Source organism: Pagrus major, chromosome 15 (assembly GCF_040436345.1).
Source record: "Pagrus major chromosome 15, Pma_NU_1.0".
NCBI classification, from domain to species: domain Eukaryota; kingdom Metazoa; phylum Chordata; class Actinopteri; order Spariformes; family Sparidae; genus Pagrus; species Pagrus major.
The window spans coordinates 15,764,430-15,781,326 of NC_133229.1; the positions used below are offsets into that span (position 1 = coordinate 15,764,430).

General features: G+C 39.6%; 1 protein-coding gene across 1 annotated transcript; it reads right to left on the reverse strand.

Moving 5' to 3' along the window:
• Positions 1 to 542: 542 nt before the first annotated feature.
• Positions 543 to 16,498, reverse strand: kmo (kynurenine 3-monooxygenase). Its single transcript, XM_073482244.1, has 15 exons — positions 16,380 to 16,498; positions 15,959 to 16,028; positions 15,683 to 15,780; positions 15,010 to 15,099; positions 13,585 to 13,633; positions 11,579 to 11,666; positions 7,563 to 7,728; positions 7,342 to 7,413; positions 5,719 to 5,840; positions 5,047 to 5,194; positions 4,910 to 4,967; positions 4,728 to 4,810; positions 3,908 to 4,009; positions 3,758 to 3,817; positions 543 to 1,108 (listed from the first exon to the last, which is right to left on the reverse strand). Exons 1-15 carry the CDS (start codon positions 16,440 to 16,442, stop codon positions 962 to 964), a joined length of 1,416 nt encoding a protein of 471 aa, XP_073338345.1. The 5' UTR covers positions 16,443 to 16,498; the 3' UTR covers positions 543 to 961.
• Between the last annotated feature and the right edge of the window lie 399 nt (positions 16,499 to 16,897).

The window sequence follows — 16,897 nt, forward strand, 5'->3', positions numbered from 1 at the left end:
ATATACATAGATATTATATTCACATTACATGTCTGTGACCTGACTTTCATATCAGAAGACTGAGGGGATGGTGGTGGAGTTAGGGCTGCCGAGCCAGTGACCACTGTTCAAGGCTGAGTTTCAACATTTGCTAGTGTGAAACCACTGGATATATTTAAGGAGACATTGGGACAATTTCCAGCCGTGTTTGGTGCACTAAAACTGGGCATTTTCTACGAGACCTTGGGACATCTAAGCTGCGTTTCTTGGCAACCAAAACAAGTATTTTAAGACGAAACATCTTTTCATAACCCCAACAAAGTGTTTTCTGTGTCTTAAACAAACCAGACTATAACCACAGCGCTGTCATGACATAAAAACTGAACCTAGAAAAAAGTTTTCATTTCATTTTGTTGAGGACTGATATGAAAATGGTATCGGTGAAGGTCTCTGCTGCTCAACAGTTATTGCAGGTTTGAGAGTTTGTTGATACAGCGTTGATATACGTCTCTCATTCTGCATAAAGTAGGAATGTAGCTGAAGATAAAATTAAAATCTGGCAGTAACAATGAGTAAACATTTTATTTGCAATTCATGCCTAAGCGTCTACATAAACTCATACAACGTGTACCCTGGCCACAGCCTGTGAGGTCAATACTGACATATTTGTTATCACATTAAAAAAGAAATTGCAAATAATGATGATGGCATGAAAAGAATCACATCTAAAGACTGAACAATCTACTGTTGGGCTCCTTCAGACAAACCATAACCAGTTAAATTCTGATTAAATGTTACTATCAATCATAATGACTTGTATAACTTGGGGAAATTATTATAATAGTACATTCACTTGCCAGAGCCTTCATTGTGTTCATTACAGGATTCAATCAAACTCTAATTAAAATTTGGACAATTTCTGTTCATTCTCATGTTTGATGCTCCAGTCTTTGCTCTCATCTGTCAGATCAGAGGAAAGTGCTCACGGGGTCCTGAGGGCCATGAGCCTGCTCCACAGTTTCTCAGCAGGGATGGTGAGTTTGTTGATATCAGGAGGATTTTTAACGAGCAGGTAGGAGGCTCCCAAAACAGCTCCTGTAACACTGAACAGCAGGCCGCGGTTTATCACCTGCAAAAAGCAAATAAAAAGCACCTTCACATCAGCCTTTGGACATTAATTCTATTGTGAGGAACATCAGTTTCTCCAAAGCACATCACAACTGCAAAGAAAACATCCTGTCATGCATTTTATTGCTTTGGTGCCATGTTAGCAGCTCTGTGAGGCTTGACTTGGGCACAGTACTGTTAGTGTTGAACTAAACACGAACACTGGCATGCTAGCGTTGTCACAGTGACAGTGTTAATGTGCTGATGTTTGGCAGGTGTTATTTTTATCATGTTCACCATGTCAGTTTAGCGCGTTAGCATGCAAACACTTGCTAATCAGCAGTAAACACAAAGAAGTACACTTGTATTCAAGTACAGGTATGGAAATGTCATTCGTTTGTTGGTATTTGTTGGTAAAGTTTAAATTTAAACTTTGACCTGATGCGAGGTGGATGAAAGTCTGAACCAGATTTTATGGCAATCTGTCCAATAGTTGTTTAGACATTCAACAAATCAAGTCAATAAATATCAGCATTTCACCAAGGCCAGTAGGATTTAGATTTTTTTTTTTTTTTTTAAAAAAACAACAAAATTCTTAAAAAATCAACAGATGGAGCAGTTCTGACCTACAGTATGTATAGTGTTGTAATGTATCTACTGAAGTTAGCATGCTAACCAGCTAGCTCTGGGGTGGTAGCAGAGTTAACACCAACATTTCCCCAGTGCTCCGGACTCCCTGTCCATACTGCTAGCTACACATTGTTACATATCACACCCTTAATGTTGCTCCAGGACCATCATTGAAACTGACCAATTGTGTTTTTGTAGGGTCTTAGCTTAGTATCTTGGGGGAAAAAAGACCGGTAAAATACACACAACGGAGAAATTCTGCTTTCAAACAAGTGTTTGTGGACGTGTGTGTTTTCCCCCAAATCATGTTTTTCTAAACCTATCTAACCAAGTATTTTAGTTCCCTAAACCTAAGCAAACAGCGACAGAAAACTAAACAAAAAGACACAGAAAATAATAAGTCAACGAAGTGTAAAAATAGTAAGTGCTAAATATTATAGCGTGTCCCAAACGATATTCAAACCCCAGTCTCCTATGTTTGAGTCTTGCTCCAGATGTGGTTTTCGTCATTGATTGTTTCTTAAGTTTAAATGAACATTTAATTTCTCCTTTACTGTGTGGGCAGGGGTAGAAGAGATATGGGCTACTGACCGAACACTCTATAACAGTTTATTGTTGGAATATAGAGCTCTTTAATACTTATTTTAATAATAAAATAACGCTTACAGCAGCTTTAATGATGACGTTCCAGGAACAACACCAACACGGCGAGATCTGATACACTGGTGTTGAGCAGTTGCGAGTGTGAAGGGTCAAGCTGGAGTTTGTCGCAGCCACATTAGTGCACACGGAGCAGAAATGTTCCCTCGCTGGCTATTATGTGCGTGGGTTTTGACGCTACTTAAACACCACAGAGGAGCTCCATTTCTCACTCTCTTAATCAGTCTTGCTTATTTTTCAGTGCAGCCAATGCAACATCTCCTTCTTGCGAGTACTGATTTGGACATCAATTACTGTGTCAACATTAGAAGCTTTCGAGCATTGGGGTCAGCCTTCTGGGGACAATAAATGTTATCTGCATCAAATTTCATGGCAATCTATCCAGTAGTTGTGGTGATAATTCAGTCTGGACCAAAGAGATGGAAAAAAAGCAGCGTGGCTAAAAATTAAGCTTAAAGGTCATATTGAAGTCAACGTTAGTTAGTGTTAAGCGACGTAAACGTTTGGAAGGTACTGGCAACCACTTGAGGGGGCAGGTGATTCGAACAAAAGCGGTGTTGTGACGTGATGCAGTGGAGGGGCGAGCTGGAACGCTACATTTAGTGACTGAATGTTATCAGTAACACCTTTAAGGAGTTAAATCACACATATCAAGACATTTAACATGCTGTAATTTATGTGTAATTTTTGGGTATTGAAATATAGTCAATAAAATCTATTCTGTTTGTAATTGTAAGAGAAAGTTCAATGCATGAACACATACAGCTGTATATCCTTCACCTTCACCTTTACATTATAACTACAACTTCCCCCGACACTACTGTGTGCAGCAGACCTTTCTCTGTCCATGTCAGTGTCACACTATTTGGCTATTTCCTTATCCGTCTTCTCCTTCTGTATATGCTGCTTCATACAGCACTTTTTCTCCCCTGAATGGAGGTCATTTTGCCCTTTGCCCAGACATCCCTGCGGGTTTAATCAATTTACAAGGGAGGCTGCGAAATCCCTGTTGTCCTTCTGACTGTGGACCATTAGCGCCGAAGCCATCAGCACAGGTCACATCAGACAGTTCAGCACGGTGCCAAGGACTAACCGGCTCATCCGCAGCCAAATTGGAGAAATCAGAAACATTTCTCTGTGCAGCAAAGCCCTGTGTTTGTGGTGGAATAATTCAATGTTTCTAAAAGAGGAAGTGTTTACCCAGAGAGAGTCACATCCGCCTTTCAAGCGTGTTGCTGATAATACTGCCACTTCAAAAGAGTTCCAAATTACAATACTCAAATGTTCAAAGGTATGAAATATGCCCCCCCGAAAATAAATCGTATGCATGGAAGATAAATGAAAGAATGTAGAGGTGACATATTTTCTTAAAGCATCTTACTTTGTCTTGCCAATGCCAGCGCTCCACAGCTTCATGGTACCTTATCCTGCTGAAAGTGACCTAGAGACAGAGAAAGACAACAAATGATATATAGTTTGTGGTACACCGAGCAATGTGACAGTGATTATTTATGTTTATGAGGAAGCAAACCATTGTGTAAAGAGGAATTATTGTCTTTGGCATGATGAAGTGGAGGAAGTTATCAACATGTTTCCTAAAAAGGAACCATCTGGAGTTGACATGAGCTCGCATCTGCAAAACAAAACAACGTACATGTGTCAGTGAAGTGAACCATCTGTCCTTCACCACATCCAGAACACAAACTGACTTTCTTATGATTGTGAATGCCTTTCAGAGAGCTTATTTAAGAGTCAAAAGCAGTATAAGACACTTTTCACTGCAGATAATTTGACATGTCAAAGCAGAAAGAGTACAAGTGGAGTATATAGCATCATGTAGGTGAGCTAGTTCCAGGGCTATGGTATTGTGCATGCTCACTCAATGACACGGCTTACTGGGACACTTAATAGAACGGAGCCATCTTTAAGGTTATTCTTTCCACCTGCACTTTCCCTGCTTTTGTCAAAAGTTGTGAGCCTTAGTTTTATCCTTTACTAATGTTTTGCTTTCTGGCAGTTCAGCGTTTTACAGGTTTATGGCTATTTGACATTGGAATGATGGCGTACGTGGACTTGAACAAGTTGCAGTCAGTGTGTGTGTAAAAAAGGAACTAAGCTTAGTTTCATTTCTGTTAATGTCAAATGCTGTGAAACGCCACAATGTAGTGAATAAATAAAAAATGAAAGCCTTAAATGAAAGATCTTCATTTGAAGTCACTACTTCTAAAATTGTAGGATTGTTCCATTTCTAATAGATACCTTAAGACAACTTTATTAGTTACATTGTTGTGTAAATATATGCATTTTAAAGTAAAGGCTTAATTTGGAGATATCAAATAAATATGCATTACTTCAATGTAGTTGTACATGGCCAGATCTGCGATTGCGTGATCGTCTGGAACTCGCACTCTGGTATACTCGGGCAGAACAGCACCTGGGAGGACACGGAAAGGAATCAAGCAAGATTTTTCTAATGAATTGTCTCTTTATTCGCTGTGTCCCGTTTAATCTTTGTTCATTTAAAAGTACTTACTGAAATCCTCATTGAACTGTTCCATTATTTCTTCAAAGACAATGCAGTCCTCAAATCCCTACAAAGCATGAATGGATGAATGAGTCTCGGTTTAATTCTTTTCTGCCTTTTCTTCTCCTCGCGTCAGTGTTACTTACAGCGTTCATCCCCTGCCCGTAGAACGGCACCACTGCGTGGGCTGCATCGCCCATAAGGACACATTTGTCGCCGATGTGATATGGGGTGCACTTGACAGACACCATGGCCTGCCCAGGCAATCGGAAATAATCCCTCTTGAGAGCATCACTGCGAGGTACAAATGGAAATAAAACAATTACAAACTCTCTTAGAGATATTCAAGTTGACGGTTGCTTTTGACTCTGGTTTTTGCTTGCTACAAAAGCATCTGTCACATCTGAGTAAGCTAAAATAGCCATGCTCTGTCTGCCCCGGTGAAGTTAAACAGCCAAACAGAGGAGTAATAGCATGCGCTGGATTTGTTTATGCCTGAGCACTCCAAATAAAGTTAATCCAGAGAGGATGTGAGTGAATAAAGCCTCGAGCTCTTCTCCTGCTCATGCCACCGTTATCTCCTCGTCACCCACAGCATACGCTTCACCTCAAATTAAAACCTCGCTGCACAAAGCCACGTAACTCAAAGTCTGCAATTTCACACATCACAGATCACGGCCGTGGATGTGCTGGAGTCGACAGGATGACAGGAAATAAAAGTGTTTTTGAGGATGGCTTGGCAGGTTGGATGAAGAGATAAAGCCAGAGGGAGATGACAGACGGTGGAGCGAGAGACATGGGTGGAGAAAGTCACTTACACTCCTATTAGCGGTATGGTATCAGGGAAGTATTTCTGGAAAAACTCGATGACTTCGTCTCCTGTGGTGATCTTCTCAAACTCATCAAAGGGCATGAAGAGGGTACAGGTGAATGTCTTGTCCTAAATTGGAAAACAAACACAGTGCACATTGTGACGCAGCTCTTGTCAAGTTAAATCGAGTCATCTTTGTGTACACAAAGACATTACACTTGCAAGATGATTAAAGAAGCTCGGTGGGATAGTCAGGAAGCTTCTATAAATTGTAAATTTCCTGCTTATTACCCAAGAAGTCAACTTGAGAGCTAGAAACAGGCAAGCAATTCTCAGTGAACAAAACAGGCTTATCTAGTTATAAAGATATGTTTCAGACATGGCCAAAAGTTTCAGGAATAGTTAAAGCAGTGACGAGGAACTTTCACCTTTTTGAGATTATGGTGGCACCTGTGGTGAAAAGCAGTGTGAGCATCTGTCATAAGGATCTTGATCTGGCTAGCAAATGTAGTGAAAGAAAGAGGCAATACATACATATATATTTTTTAAACAGCTGTTTGCAGGATACCTGGTGATAAGGTAATGTATCCGTTTCTGGCTATTTAAGAGTAATAACTGTAATATGTCGATGTTGAAACAAAGTAAACTTTTTTAAAATTCAAAATGATCAACATTCCCAAGTAATGTTATGATGTCTTGTTATATAGTCTTCTTGCTGATTGTCTCATTTGCATATGTAGGTCATACAGAGGGTTAGGGTTAGGCATTTATAATAGTTAATCACAGATGTCTTCTCAAGGTCAAAGTGAACCCCAGCTCTCATAAATAAAGTAGCATCCTTTCATACATGCTGCATCCTGTGATACTCTGCAGACACCAGACGTTTTAACATCTATTTTATCATTTGTTATATTTTAATACAGTCACATTACATTCATGGCTCTGAGAAATCCTCCATGCTGAACTCATTTCAGAATATTCTATCATCAATGCAAATGTAATAGCTCAACTACACACAGTGCAAGTGATGGATGAAAGTGCAGTGGGGGTTGTGGGAGTGCCATTTTGTGCCCATTTGAGCAGGTGCCATCTATCAACCTCACAATGTCCTCTCGAGGACCTTTTAGCACCTAATCTGTTACCATGGCATCCACAGCGGTGAGGATGTGTTTTGTTTTTTTCCCAGCCCTAATGTGTTCCTGGGAACTAGGGCAGTGAGTGACAGCACACATGCTCTCCAAAGTCAGCTGTCTTAACCTGGTCTCACTGAAGAGAGCAAAACTGTTGTGCTGAGTCAGCCATGCAGAAAAATCGCTGTGAGATTACGAAGCACAGGAGAGACGGAGAGATGTCTGACAAAAGGACACAGCGAGACTGATGACACAACTGCTGTGTGGAAACTAGGTAAGATTTCGGATGAGCAAGCCTCTACTGGCTATGAAGCGTGTGTAAACAAGGCTAATTAACTCTATGAGGACACCCCAGAGGTCAATCATGCCCTGAAATTCTCTGAAGTGATTATGCTTTTGTCTTCCTGTAACAGTTAGTAGATGCCAAAAAATGTGGGGTAATCACAACAGCACGTAGTAGATATAAAACACAGGAGACAGGAAAATAAATACACACTCACCAAGTTGGGCAGGGCGATCATCATGAATGTGTTTCGTGGCCAGATGTGCAGATAATTAGGCTTCATGGCGAACTTGGGGGCGATGATGAAAGCGGGACAAACAGAATGGAAATAAACAAAAACACATCTAGACTGGTGCTTAATTAAAACTGTGACTTTTATACCAGCAGCATCTCACCACCTTCCATAAAAGGAGGGTGCTATACAGACTGCAGACTGACCTCTCCATTGATGGGTGGCATGGTGAGCTCCATGTAGCCATGGGGGATGTAAGTCTGGCTGTAGTTGAAGCGGCTGCGGCGAAGGAATTGCTTGCGGATGGCAGAGAAAGCTCCATCGCAGCCAACAATCAGGTCTGCCTTGATCTCCTCTTCAGATCCATCTGACCTGAGACCAAACCAGGAACAAGACAAATTAACTTCCGTGTATGGTATACTAACATCCATATAAGCTAAAGAAATTAGCTTAACTAGATTTTAATTGATTTAACAGGCTAACCTTCATGTCTTGCCTGAGGGTCCTGAACATTTAAGAAAAATACCAGCCATCTGCAGGTTAAATAATTGAATGAGCAAAGGCAACTTTTCGGTAGGAGACAGGAATTAGGCTTCCTGGAGGCAACATCCTGATGCCTACACACCTGTCACCCAGGCTGACACTTGGGTGTGTAGGCAAAAGTGTTCCATTGTGGATGTTTAGCCTGAGAGAAGGAGGTAAGTGTTTGGCCCTCAGGCAGTGCTTCAGGGTTGATTTAGACAGAAGTCCAATGCAGACCAAGGGCTGAATGTTTGAGCTTCTCTCTCTCACACTTGGCCTTTTTAACATGCACTCTTTGAAAGTCATCAGGAGGTCCCTCTGCAGGAATTCACTTAGAGTTGCAGCTTTTCTTTTGTTAAAGGAGCTCTATGTAGTTTTGGAGAGGAAATTCAAACTCAGAATTTGAATATTTACAATATTAATGAGGTAATACAAAATCAGAAAAACATTTTTTTCCATAACTGAATAAACAAGCTGTTCTCAGAGGAAAATAAGGTCCCCAGAACACTGTGTGAAGCTAGAAAGGTGGCAGGGTCCGCCAATTATAAACAAAGTATGTAAGTATGAAACTGTGTTGTCCTTTAAGGTCAGTTTGTTTATTCAGTTTATTCAGTCATGAAAACAAAGAGTTTGTTTATTTAGTTTGTTAAAGCATAAAAAAAATCAGCCAATAAAAATATTTCTCTTCTGATTAAACTTCCTTCCCCAAAACTACATAGTGCACCTTTAAAGGTGCAATACGTGAGAATTATAATTGAAAAAGTGAAAAAAATTACTAAAATTATGAACAGAATGTTAAGAATGAACAGTTTTGACATCAGTAGGCAGCAGTTAACGGTTAATTTGTTTCACGTATGAATCCTACAAGATGCCAATTTCTACATACTGCACCTTTAAAGGTGAAGCTTTTATTGACTCTCCCTTTTAGTATGATGGAAAATTACACCACTGACTTTTAATATATAACAGGTTTTCACATGGAGATTTAAATGGCACCTGGCTTTTGCCCTTACAAAATGTAAAACAAAAATGGTACATTTCATTATTAATTAAAAAAATCAAAGTATAATTTATTTATAATGACATTTAACTAACTTACAGGCTACTCACTAAATATACAGTAATAATGGTTATGACAGTATCTGTATAACATTCACAGTCATCTCACTCACAGTCATGATGGCCACAGATGATAGCATCATTGGCCACTAAAAAATTACGGCTTGGCACATCTGCTCTTTGCCATGAAAAGCTGCTCCAAACAGTAGGAATCAGTATTTCACTGGAAAAAATATAAAAATGATGTGATTTTAACTGGGGTCTGTACCAAATAAGTTTGTTCCCCTATGTTTAAAGAATATGACCTGTAGGCTGGGACCTCTTCCTCTGTAGGACCAGTCTGATGTGCCTCATGAAAAAGCCTCTTGTCATCTCCTGCTGTAAGTGAAATATTGGCTCTGAGATCTGACTCTGTTCACTGAACAGCACGCATTAATGACCCATGTGGAACCGCTGGTTCAAATGTTAAGTACATCTGAATGTATTATCAGCACTCTATCATCTCATTTAATGATCCTTACAGGGGACACAAATGTGTTTTATGTTGCCAAATTGCTTTACACACCATCATAATCATTTGGACACCAATCAACATTCCTGCAGAGTGTTACTCATTTAATTATTCATGACCCCATAAACATTACTGTATTTATTCATGCGTCTCAGGTCACATCTTGTATGAGGATGTGCATCACCATGCACAAGTCCAGGGATATGGGTCAAAACATGAAGCATTGGAAATTGTCATTACAATCTATCAAACAGTTTGAGATATTTTAGTCCTGACTAAAGTGGTTGACCCAGGGACCCACATTACTGCACCATCCATTAAGCGACACAATGCTACCATGGCTAATAACAGGTACTTAAATCATTTATTAGGAAGTCTGTATGTTCATACTTCACAATGATAGGATAGCAGAGATAGTACTTTACACTGATTACAGAATGGAGTATTAAAGGAGACTATGTTATGCTCTGATTTAGGTTCATAATTTTATTTTGGGTTACTACTGGAAGAGGTTTAACTGGTTTAACAAACACTTCAGTTTTCTCATTCTGTCCAGTGTTGCAGCACTGTATTCCCCCTCTGTCTGAAATGCTCTGTTTTAACTCCTGTCTCTTTAAGGCCCCACTCCAAAATACTCAGTATCGTCTGATTGGTCAGCTCACCTGACCCAGCACCACTAGGTATAAATTATGTAAAGTTATGACATGGTGAGGTAGTGTGATGTCACAAAGACACATAATTAAAGGCGGGACTAAAGACGAGGCGTTTCAGGAGCAGTGTTTACTGTGGGAGAGAGGAGCTTCTTTGACCTTTTTAAGTTTCAAGATCTTTTACGTGCACAAAAACCTCCTTAACCTATATTAAGGAAGGGAAAAAAACAAAAAAAACATAATAGGTCTCCTTTAAACAAATTTTTACAATTTTAGCAAATTATATTTAAAATCAGTTCAATGACCAGCTTTAGTTTCACATAGAAATGACAGATGTATGAAAATAATAAATATGCACATCGACCAATAAATCTGTAAATTGACCTGCTGCACTGTGTGACAGTACGTGGTTTCCTAATTACAGTGTTGTGCAGCTCTGTGACAATCCTTTTGTAACATGCATGGGCTTGCACCCTGGGATGTTGATTTCACATTGTGTCTGCCCACAACAGTGCCCCAGCTCACCGCCTAAAAATAACTATATATCAAAAAACTAATCAGATTTCATTATTGAATAATGTTCAGAGATAGTCTAATATTTCATTAACATGTTATTAGATTTAGCATGATTACAGACCGGACTATAAAAAGAAAGCAGGTCATGTACATCTATTTCATGCTGATGTCTATCTCTACATTGCCTGGCTAGCATGAGAGGAAACTGGTTATCACATATGGAATAAGGCTGTCTGTGTACATTTAATTACACAAGCAGGAGAGAGCAAATACGAGCTGTCACAGTTCAACTACAGGGCAGAGGGAAGGATGTGTTCTGGATGTGTTAGGTGACTTCTGGATTCAAGGCACACTCACAGCTTTTACATAAAACTTGATTAAATTAAAGTGCCTGACAGACTTTGCTCACTGCACGGTGACTCATTCTGTGTCACATTTTCCACTAGGTACATGTTGGTCTACCAGGCATAAAAACGAATACATAACTAAATAAATGAATGAATAAAGATGATTTACAAATCAAATGGCTTTCAACAAGTTTTAGATGAGGACAAATTCAATTTAAAAACTCTGTGATCAAATTAAAAAGTGTGAATATGGTGTTAATAATTGACTGCATGGGTGCGCTAATTCCCACAACTTAAAAGACCTGGAGGTGTTTCAGCGTTAATTGGGTTGTAAATTGTGTGTCACCTTTTCCTCAAGGACAACCAATTACAGAGGTACACAGAAGTCACGTACAGAGGCTTCAAAGGCAACATGTTTATCACCACCCCAGAGCTATCATGTACAAGGCCACATGTGTTTACACGTAGGAGCACAGAGGGAACACGATCAATAAAGCCATTTTTAAAACAAAGAATACAAATGAGCAGATCCTCCTCCGAGATTAGCCTCATTATATGCATGTTTGTGTCTGTGTGCTGTGAGGGGGTGCACACATGTAAGATCGGTAACTATTTACCTGACAAAGGTCATTAGCCCTGTTTCAGCACTCCAGTCCTGCAGCTTGCGGTCAAAGTTCAACTTTGTGTTTGCATATGTCTCCGCCTCTGTGGGGGTCAAACGTTACAAAAGGATCATATATGACCGATGCAGGTGTGACATAACATCAGCACTTTAATGTGACATGTCACATCTTGTTAAAATGCACAGAAAACCTTCAAAATTCTAATGAAGTGCAGTCAGGACACAGCCTGTCAGCAAACACTTAAATCGATCCCCCACTGAAGGGGAATGACCTCTAGCTGATTAGCATGAATCGCATGAACAACACAACTCAGCAGTCAGTGAGTCTGGTTTGGTGGACACTAATGTTTAAGTTGTCACGCTTTCTGAAATCTCCTCATCTGAATGTTCATTCCAGGAGTCTGGATTGGCCCTGATAAGAGCGACGGCTTTACAATCGGCCTCATTTTCAGCACACATGGGCAATCTAATTAAACATGAGCCTATGCTGTCGCACATTATCTCCAAGTGTACACTGAGGCGATTCATTAAATATTAGGCAAAAATCCTTTTAGCCCGAAAAGACTAACACATCCCCTGACATCCTTGGACGAACTCGTGCAGTATAAAGACTCGCATGGCGCTCACACCACGGAGTATCTGAAATGGATAAGGCTCAGATGTTGGCGAAACAGCCTAATATAGGACAGTTAATGGAACGAAAGAATATAGTCTTTTAAGTTGGAGCCCTGTGTAGATTTAATGCATTAAGAATTCATTGAGGGTACAGAAACTTTATTAAGGCGTTCATAGAATTCAAGAATGTGTTTTAATGTACTGTATAAAGTATGCTGTTTGTAAAAGTGGACTGGTTCTCCCTTAAAGCAATATTATGTAACTTTGGAAAGAAGAAATAACACATACTGCTTACAAATACAAAGTTGAACTCATTAATAATAAAATTGCTTAACTCAATACACTACAGGGTAGCTTATGAAGGCTGATGTTAGCTAATGTTAGCAAACTTTGGGTACATACTGCAGTTTACTGACTTTATGGCTGCGTCCAAAACCACTACCTCGTTCACTCACACAGCAGGCTACTGCTTATATAATGGACTCTCAGTAGTTAGTAGTGAGATCTCAAACACTTATGAAACATCATAATTTTGCAGCATTATTTTATAGATGCATAAGAACTGTTAGCATTTGGCTTGTCCATGCCAGGGACAAAAACTTTGTTGTTCCATTGTGGAGATATGCTGTAGAAAAGCTCCGCAAAAGTTACTTAAAGGGGCTCTGTGCAATAATTTGTGGCAATTTACATGTGTTGATTGCCTTCTTACTTGCAATATCTGAGCAGTTTGTAATGTGGCGCGAAAAATGAGACCTTCCCCGTCTCTCTCGGTTGCCTATATGAGCCTGTTGACAATTTGTTGAAGTTGTTTAATGCTGCTGGATCATGGATTTCTTTGTGAAGGTTGGATTTTCCACAACAGTCCAACAGATGTGACTTTATGCACGTTCTCGAATCTCGAGTGCCTGCGTCTCAGTGCCTCCCTTGCCCAGCTATCAGAGCAGTAGCTATCGCTAGTCTAGAAATCGGGTCCGCTAACATAAACTAACGATTGGCTTCAAGCTCAACACAGACGTTCCACAGAAAAAAATAGCAATGTAGTGAATCCACTGTACGTTTCCTCATCAGCTTCATCATGTAACGTTATCATTGAGCTAATTCCGCTAATTTTCTTGATGCATGAGAGATGAGGATTGAGATTACACATGTAAGCATTATGACCTAGTAAGATTGCTGTTGTAACTTCACATTAAAGTGACTCAAGCACTTGGGATTAACACAGGGACTAACAAAGTCTGTCATGTTAAATAAATTACAGTCATATTAACATAATGAAAGTGATTGAGAGGGGCTTAAACTCTTTATGAGTCAAATTTTGAAGTATTTTCTTGGAGAGCAGGTGCATCATTTGAAAGTTAAATTACCATAAACTGTAAATGTTCTTACCTGTTAGCAGCTCTTTGTTCAGATTGGCTCGGTCTACTGACAGGATGTACTGAAAGGAGATCAGTCTGTATTTTAGTTTAATTCCGCAGGTACAGCTTCACAAGCAGAACTGCAGCACTGCTCATTTAAATGGGAACAGGAAGTCTCTGTGGTTTATACTCTGTCTCCCTACAATCATGACTCTACATGCTTTCACTGTCTTTCTGGTATATTTTTGTTTTATTCAACCATCTGAGTCCCAGTGAGATTAAGACTCCCTGCCAAACTGGAGCCAGTAATTAAAAATGACTATTTTCAGACGGGAACACATTTTATGATGACATACAAACCTGATTTTGTTAGACTTTATTGTTATGTGAGGAGGGACCAAGTGTGCGTACACTGCAAGCGAAAGACTCCTGCAGCGCACACACAGGAGAAAAGTCTGCACGTTTTTTATTATCTTCTCAGGGCAACCTTTAGATGTTCGAGTGCTTCATCAGGCCCTCTATTGATATGTTACAGCAATTTAGTACCTGCACAGACCTCTGTGTGTGCTCACATATCGCAGTTTCTTTGTGTTTCTGTATCTGTGTGCTTACAAACACATCCATGCCGGTGCCTTTGAAGTCTAACAAGCAGCCAAATTAATATTTAATCTGTCGACTGAGTCAGTATGCATGAGGCAATTCTTACGGCCTGTTAACTAACAACCAAAAACTTGTAACTTAGATGTAGTGTAGCTGGATATTATTTCAGTAATATGTAGGAAATGTTAGAAAAATACTGTCTATATGACAAGGCCTTGAATGAAGTGGTGACAAGATGCAATATGACCATGCAAATAATAATCCAATATGTTATCAACCATTAGAGATTATACACTGTAATGACTTCAGTGTACAAGTCGTACAATGAGACCTAGCTTGTTACTAATTTAAAGGTGCACTATGTAGTTTTGGGGAAGAAATGTTAATCTGTAATCTTATCTTCATTTTCATGACTGAATAAACTGAATAAACATTCCAAAGGACAACACAATTTAATACTGTTTTACTTTGTTTATATGTGGCGGACTCTGCCACCTTTCTAGCTTCAAACAGTTTTCTGGGGACATTATTTTCCTCTGAGAACAGCTTGTTTATTCACTTATGGAAAAAATTAATATTTCTGAGTTTGTATTATTACGTCATTAATATTGTAAATATTAAAATTCTGAATTTGAATTTATTCTCCAAAACTACATAGTGCCCCTTTAAATGTCTTATTGTACAGCTACGTTGCAAGACCAGTTCCTAGTTAATTATTAGCATAGCCATTAGAATATTCTTACATCACAAAAAACAAACAAAAAATGGGATGATATGTCAGTTTAGTCATAGCTTGGCACTTTCTGTGTTTTGCAGGATCAAATATAATGTCACGTTACAACACTGGCCATCTTACCTGGCCTTTCTTGCCATAAGGGATCGGGGACTGTTTCCCACTCAGAGAATGGATCATTCTTGCATGCATGGGGATTCCCTTTGAGACAATCTGAGGAAAGATTAGTAAAACAGGGGGTCAAACTTTAAAATTTTTATTATTATTAACATTGAGGATTAATAATTCATGAAAAATCCATGTTTTCAGTCTCAATTTATGAGAGGTCTAAGTGCACGGTATCAAGCCATGGACAGTCCACCTAGTCTGTGTGAGCCTTGTTTTGTCAGGGCAAGTCACACAAGTTTAAAAAAAGGGAAAAAAGGGTCTGATGCAGTGTTCTCAGGCGGACATAACATGGTCAGTGCAGCAAATGTGGACCAACAGAAAAGACTGCTGACCTCAGATGCCAGAAAAAAACCTCTTGAGTGGACTGCAGGCAAAGACAGCAGGGGTGGACAGATTCCCTGGAGCCTGGCCACGTATTTAATATTTAATTAATAGAAAGATACAGCTCAACAAAAAATATTGGATTTCCACCCACTTGATTCTATGTCAGTCAATGACATGTGGTTTGAAGAGGACTTCTATGGGGCAGGAGTCCTTTTCAAAAACAAGCAAGATAGGATCACTATGTCCCTGCAGTACGTCATTTGTACTTTATCGGTTGAACAGTGACTACATTTGATGAGAATACCTTGTCCTCCATCCCAACATGCTTCAGTGCTTGCCGGCCCCTGTGAGACAAAGCCAGGTTGATGCTCCTTCCCTTTACAATTTTGGCTTTCCGGATATCTGACCAGAAATCAGACACAATATTTCAGTCTTACCTTTGTGGAATGTTGGTTATCAATGTTTCTATTCACTTTCATATGTACTGCTCAGTTATATTGTATGTTTGATGTGTGGGTCTATTCCTCAGAGAGAGGAGTGATGTGAGGCTATTATTTATTCAGAGAGCTTTTCATATTACCTTCTCGAGTTTCAAACAGTTGCACATCAAAGCCTCTTTTGGCAAAGAAGCATGCATTCAGTGCTCCAACCTAGAGGTCGAAGGGGAGTAAGGTCAGATCTTTGAAAAGCTTGCCAAAATCACTGTGATTTACACCATCATACATACATAATTAGCCTTTAACTGTACAATATTAACACTATATAGACGACATAGCCATTCCTAAACACCCACTCCACTTTTGTGATCTTATTTCCTTTATCCCACACTTTTAAATTCACAAAAATACACACTTGATGCAATATATAAGAAAGAAAGTCCTCTAAGGCTGTGTGGAAGTGTCTCCTTTTAAAGAGCACAGTTGCCTTGGTAAGGGACAATGTGCAATCCAGAGATCAGAAGACAACAGGCACAGCACTTTGAGTTACAGCACTGTTCTTACCAAACCACCGCCCACCACTGCTACAACTTTTCTCTTGTCTGATCCGCTGGCTGATTCCTCCATTGTGCTTCCTCTGGTGCTCTGACCCTCCTCACCGTCCAGTTCAAAGTGATTTACAGAAGTGCCTGGTAAAGACTGAAAAGAGGAGGAGCAGGGTGGGTTCCTATGAATGTCACTCATCGGGACATCAGTTCCCGTTTTAAAGCAAACACAAGTAGATCGATAACCCAGGACTTACCAAACACAGCTCAGCTGCCAGAAGGCCTAAACCATTCACTCTGTACTTCAGCCTAACTTTTGGAAGGAGGTTCACAGTTATGTCTCAGAAAATCACCACTTCCTTGATGGTAAGCCAGCAGATGCAAAGACAAAAGTTAAAAAACACTGAAATGACCAGCTGTTGGTTTTTAAAAGTCTTCTTGAAAAAGAACCTGTGTCTAGTCCTTATTAGTAAAATGATCATTACAACAGGGTTATTTTCCATGCATCATGTGCAATGCATGTTAAGTAATGAGATG

Coding starts and splice junctions, on each gene's coding strand:
- kmo (XM_073482244.1), bottom strand. CDS start 16,442: ATGGAGGAATCAGCCAGCGGATCAGACAAGAGAAAAGTTGTAGCAGTG. Junction 11,667..13,584: donor GAACAAAGAGCTGCTAACAG/GTAAGAACATTT, acceptor TGACCCCCACAG/AGGCGGAGACATATGCAAAC. Junction 4,968..5,046: donor ACGGGCAGGGGATGAACGCT/GTAAGTAACACT, acceptor CATGCTTTGTAG/GGATTTGAGGACTGCATTGT.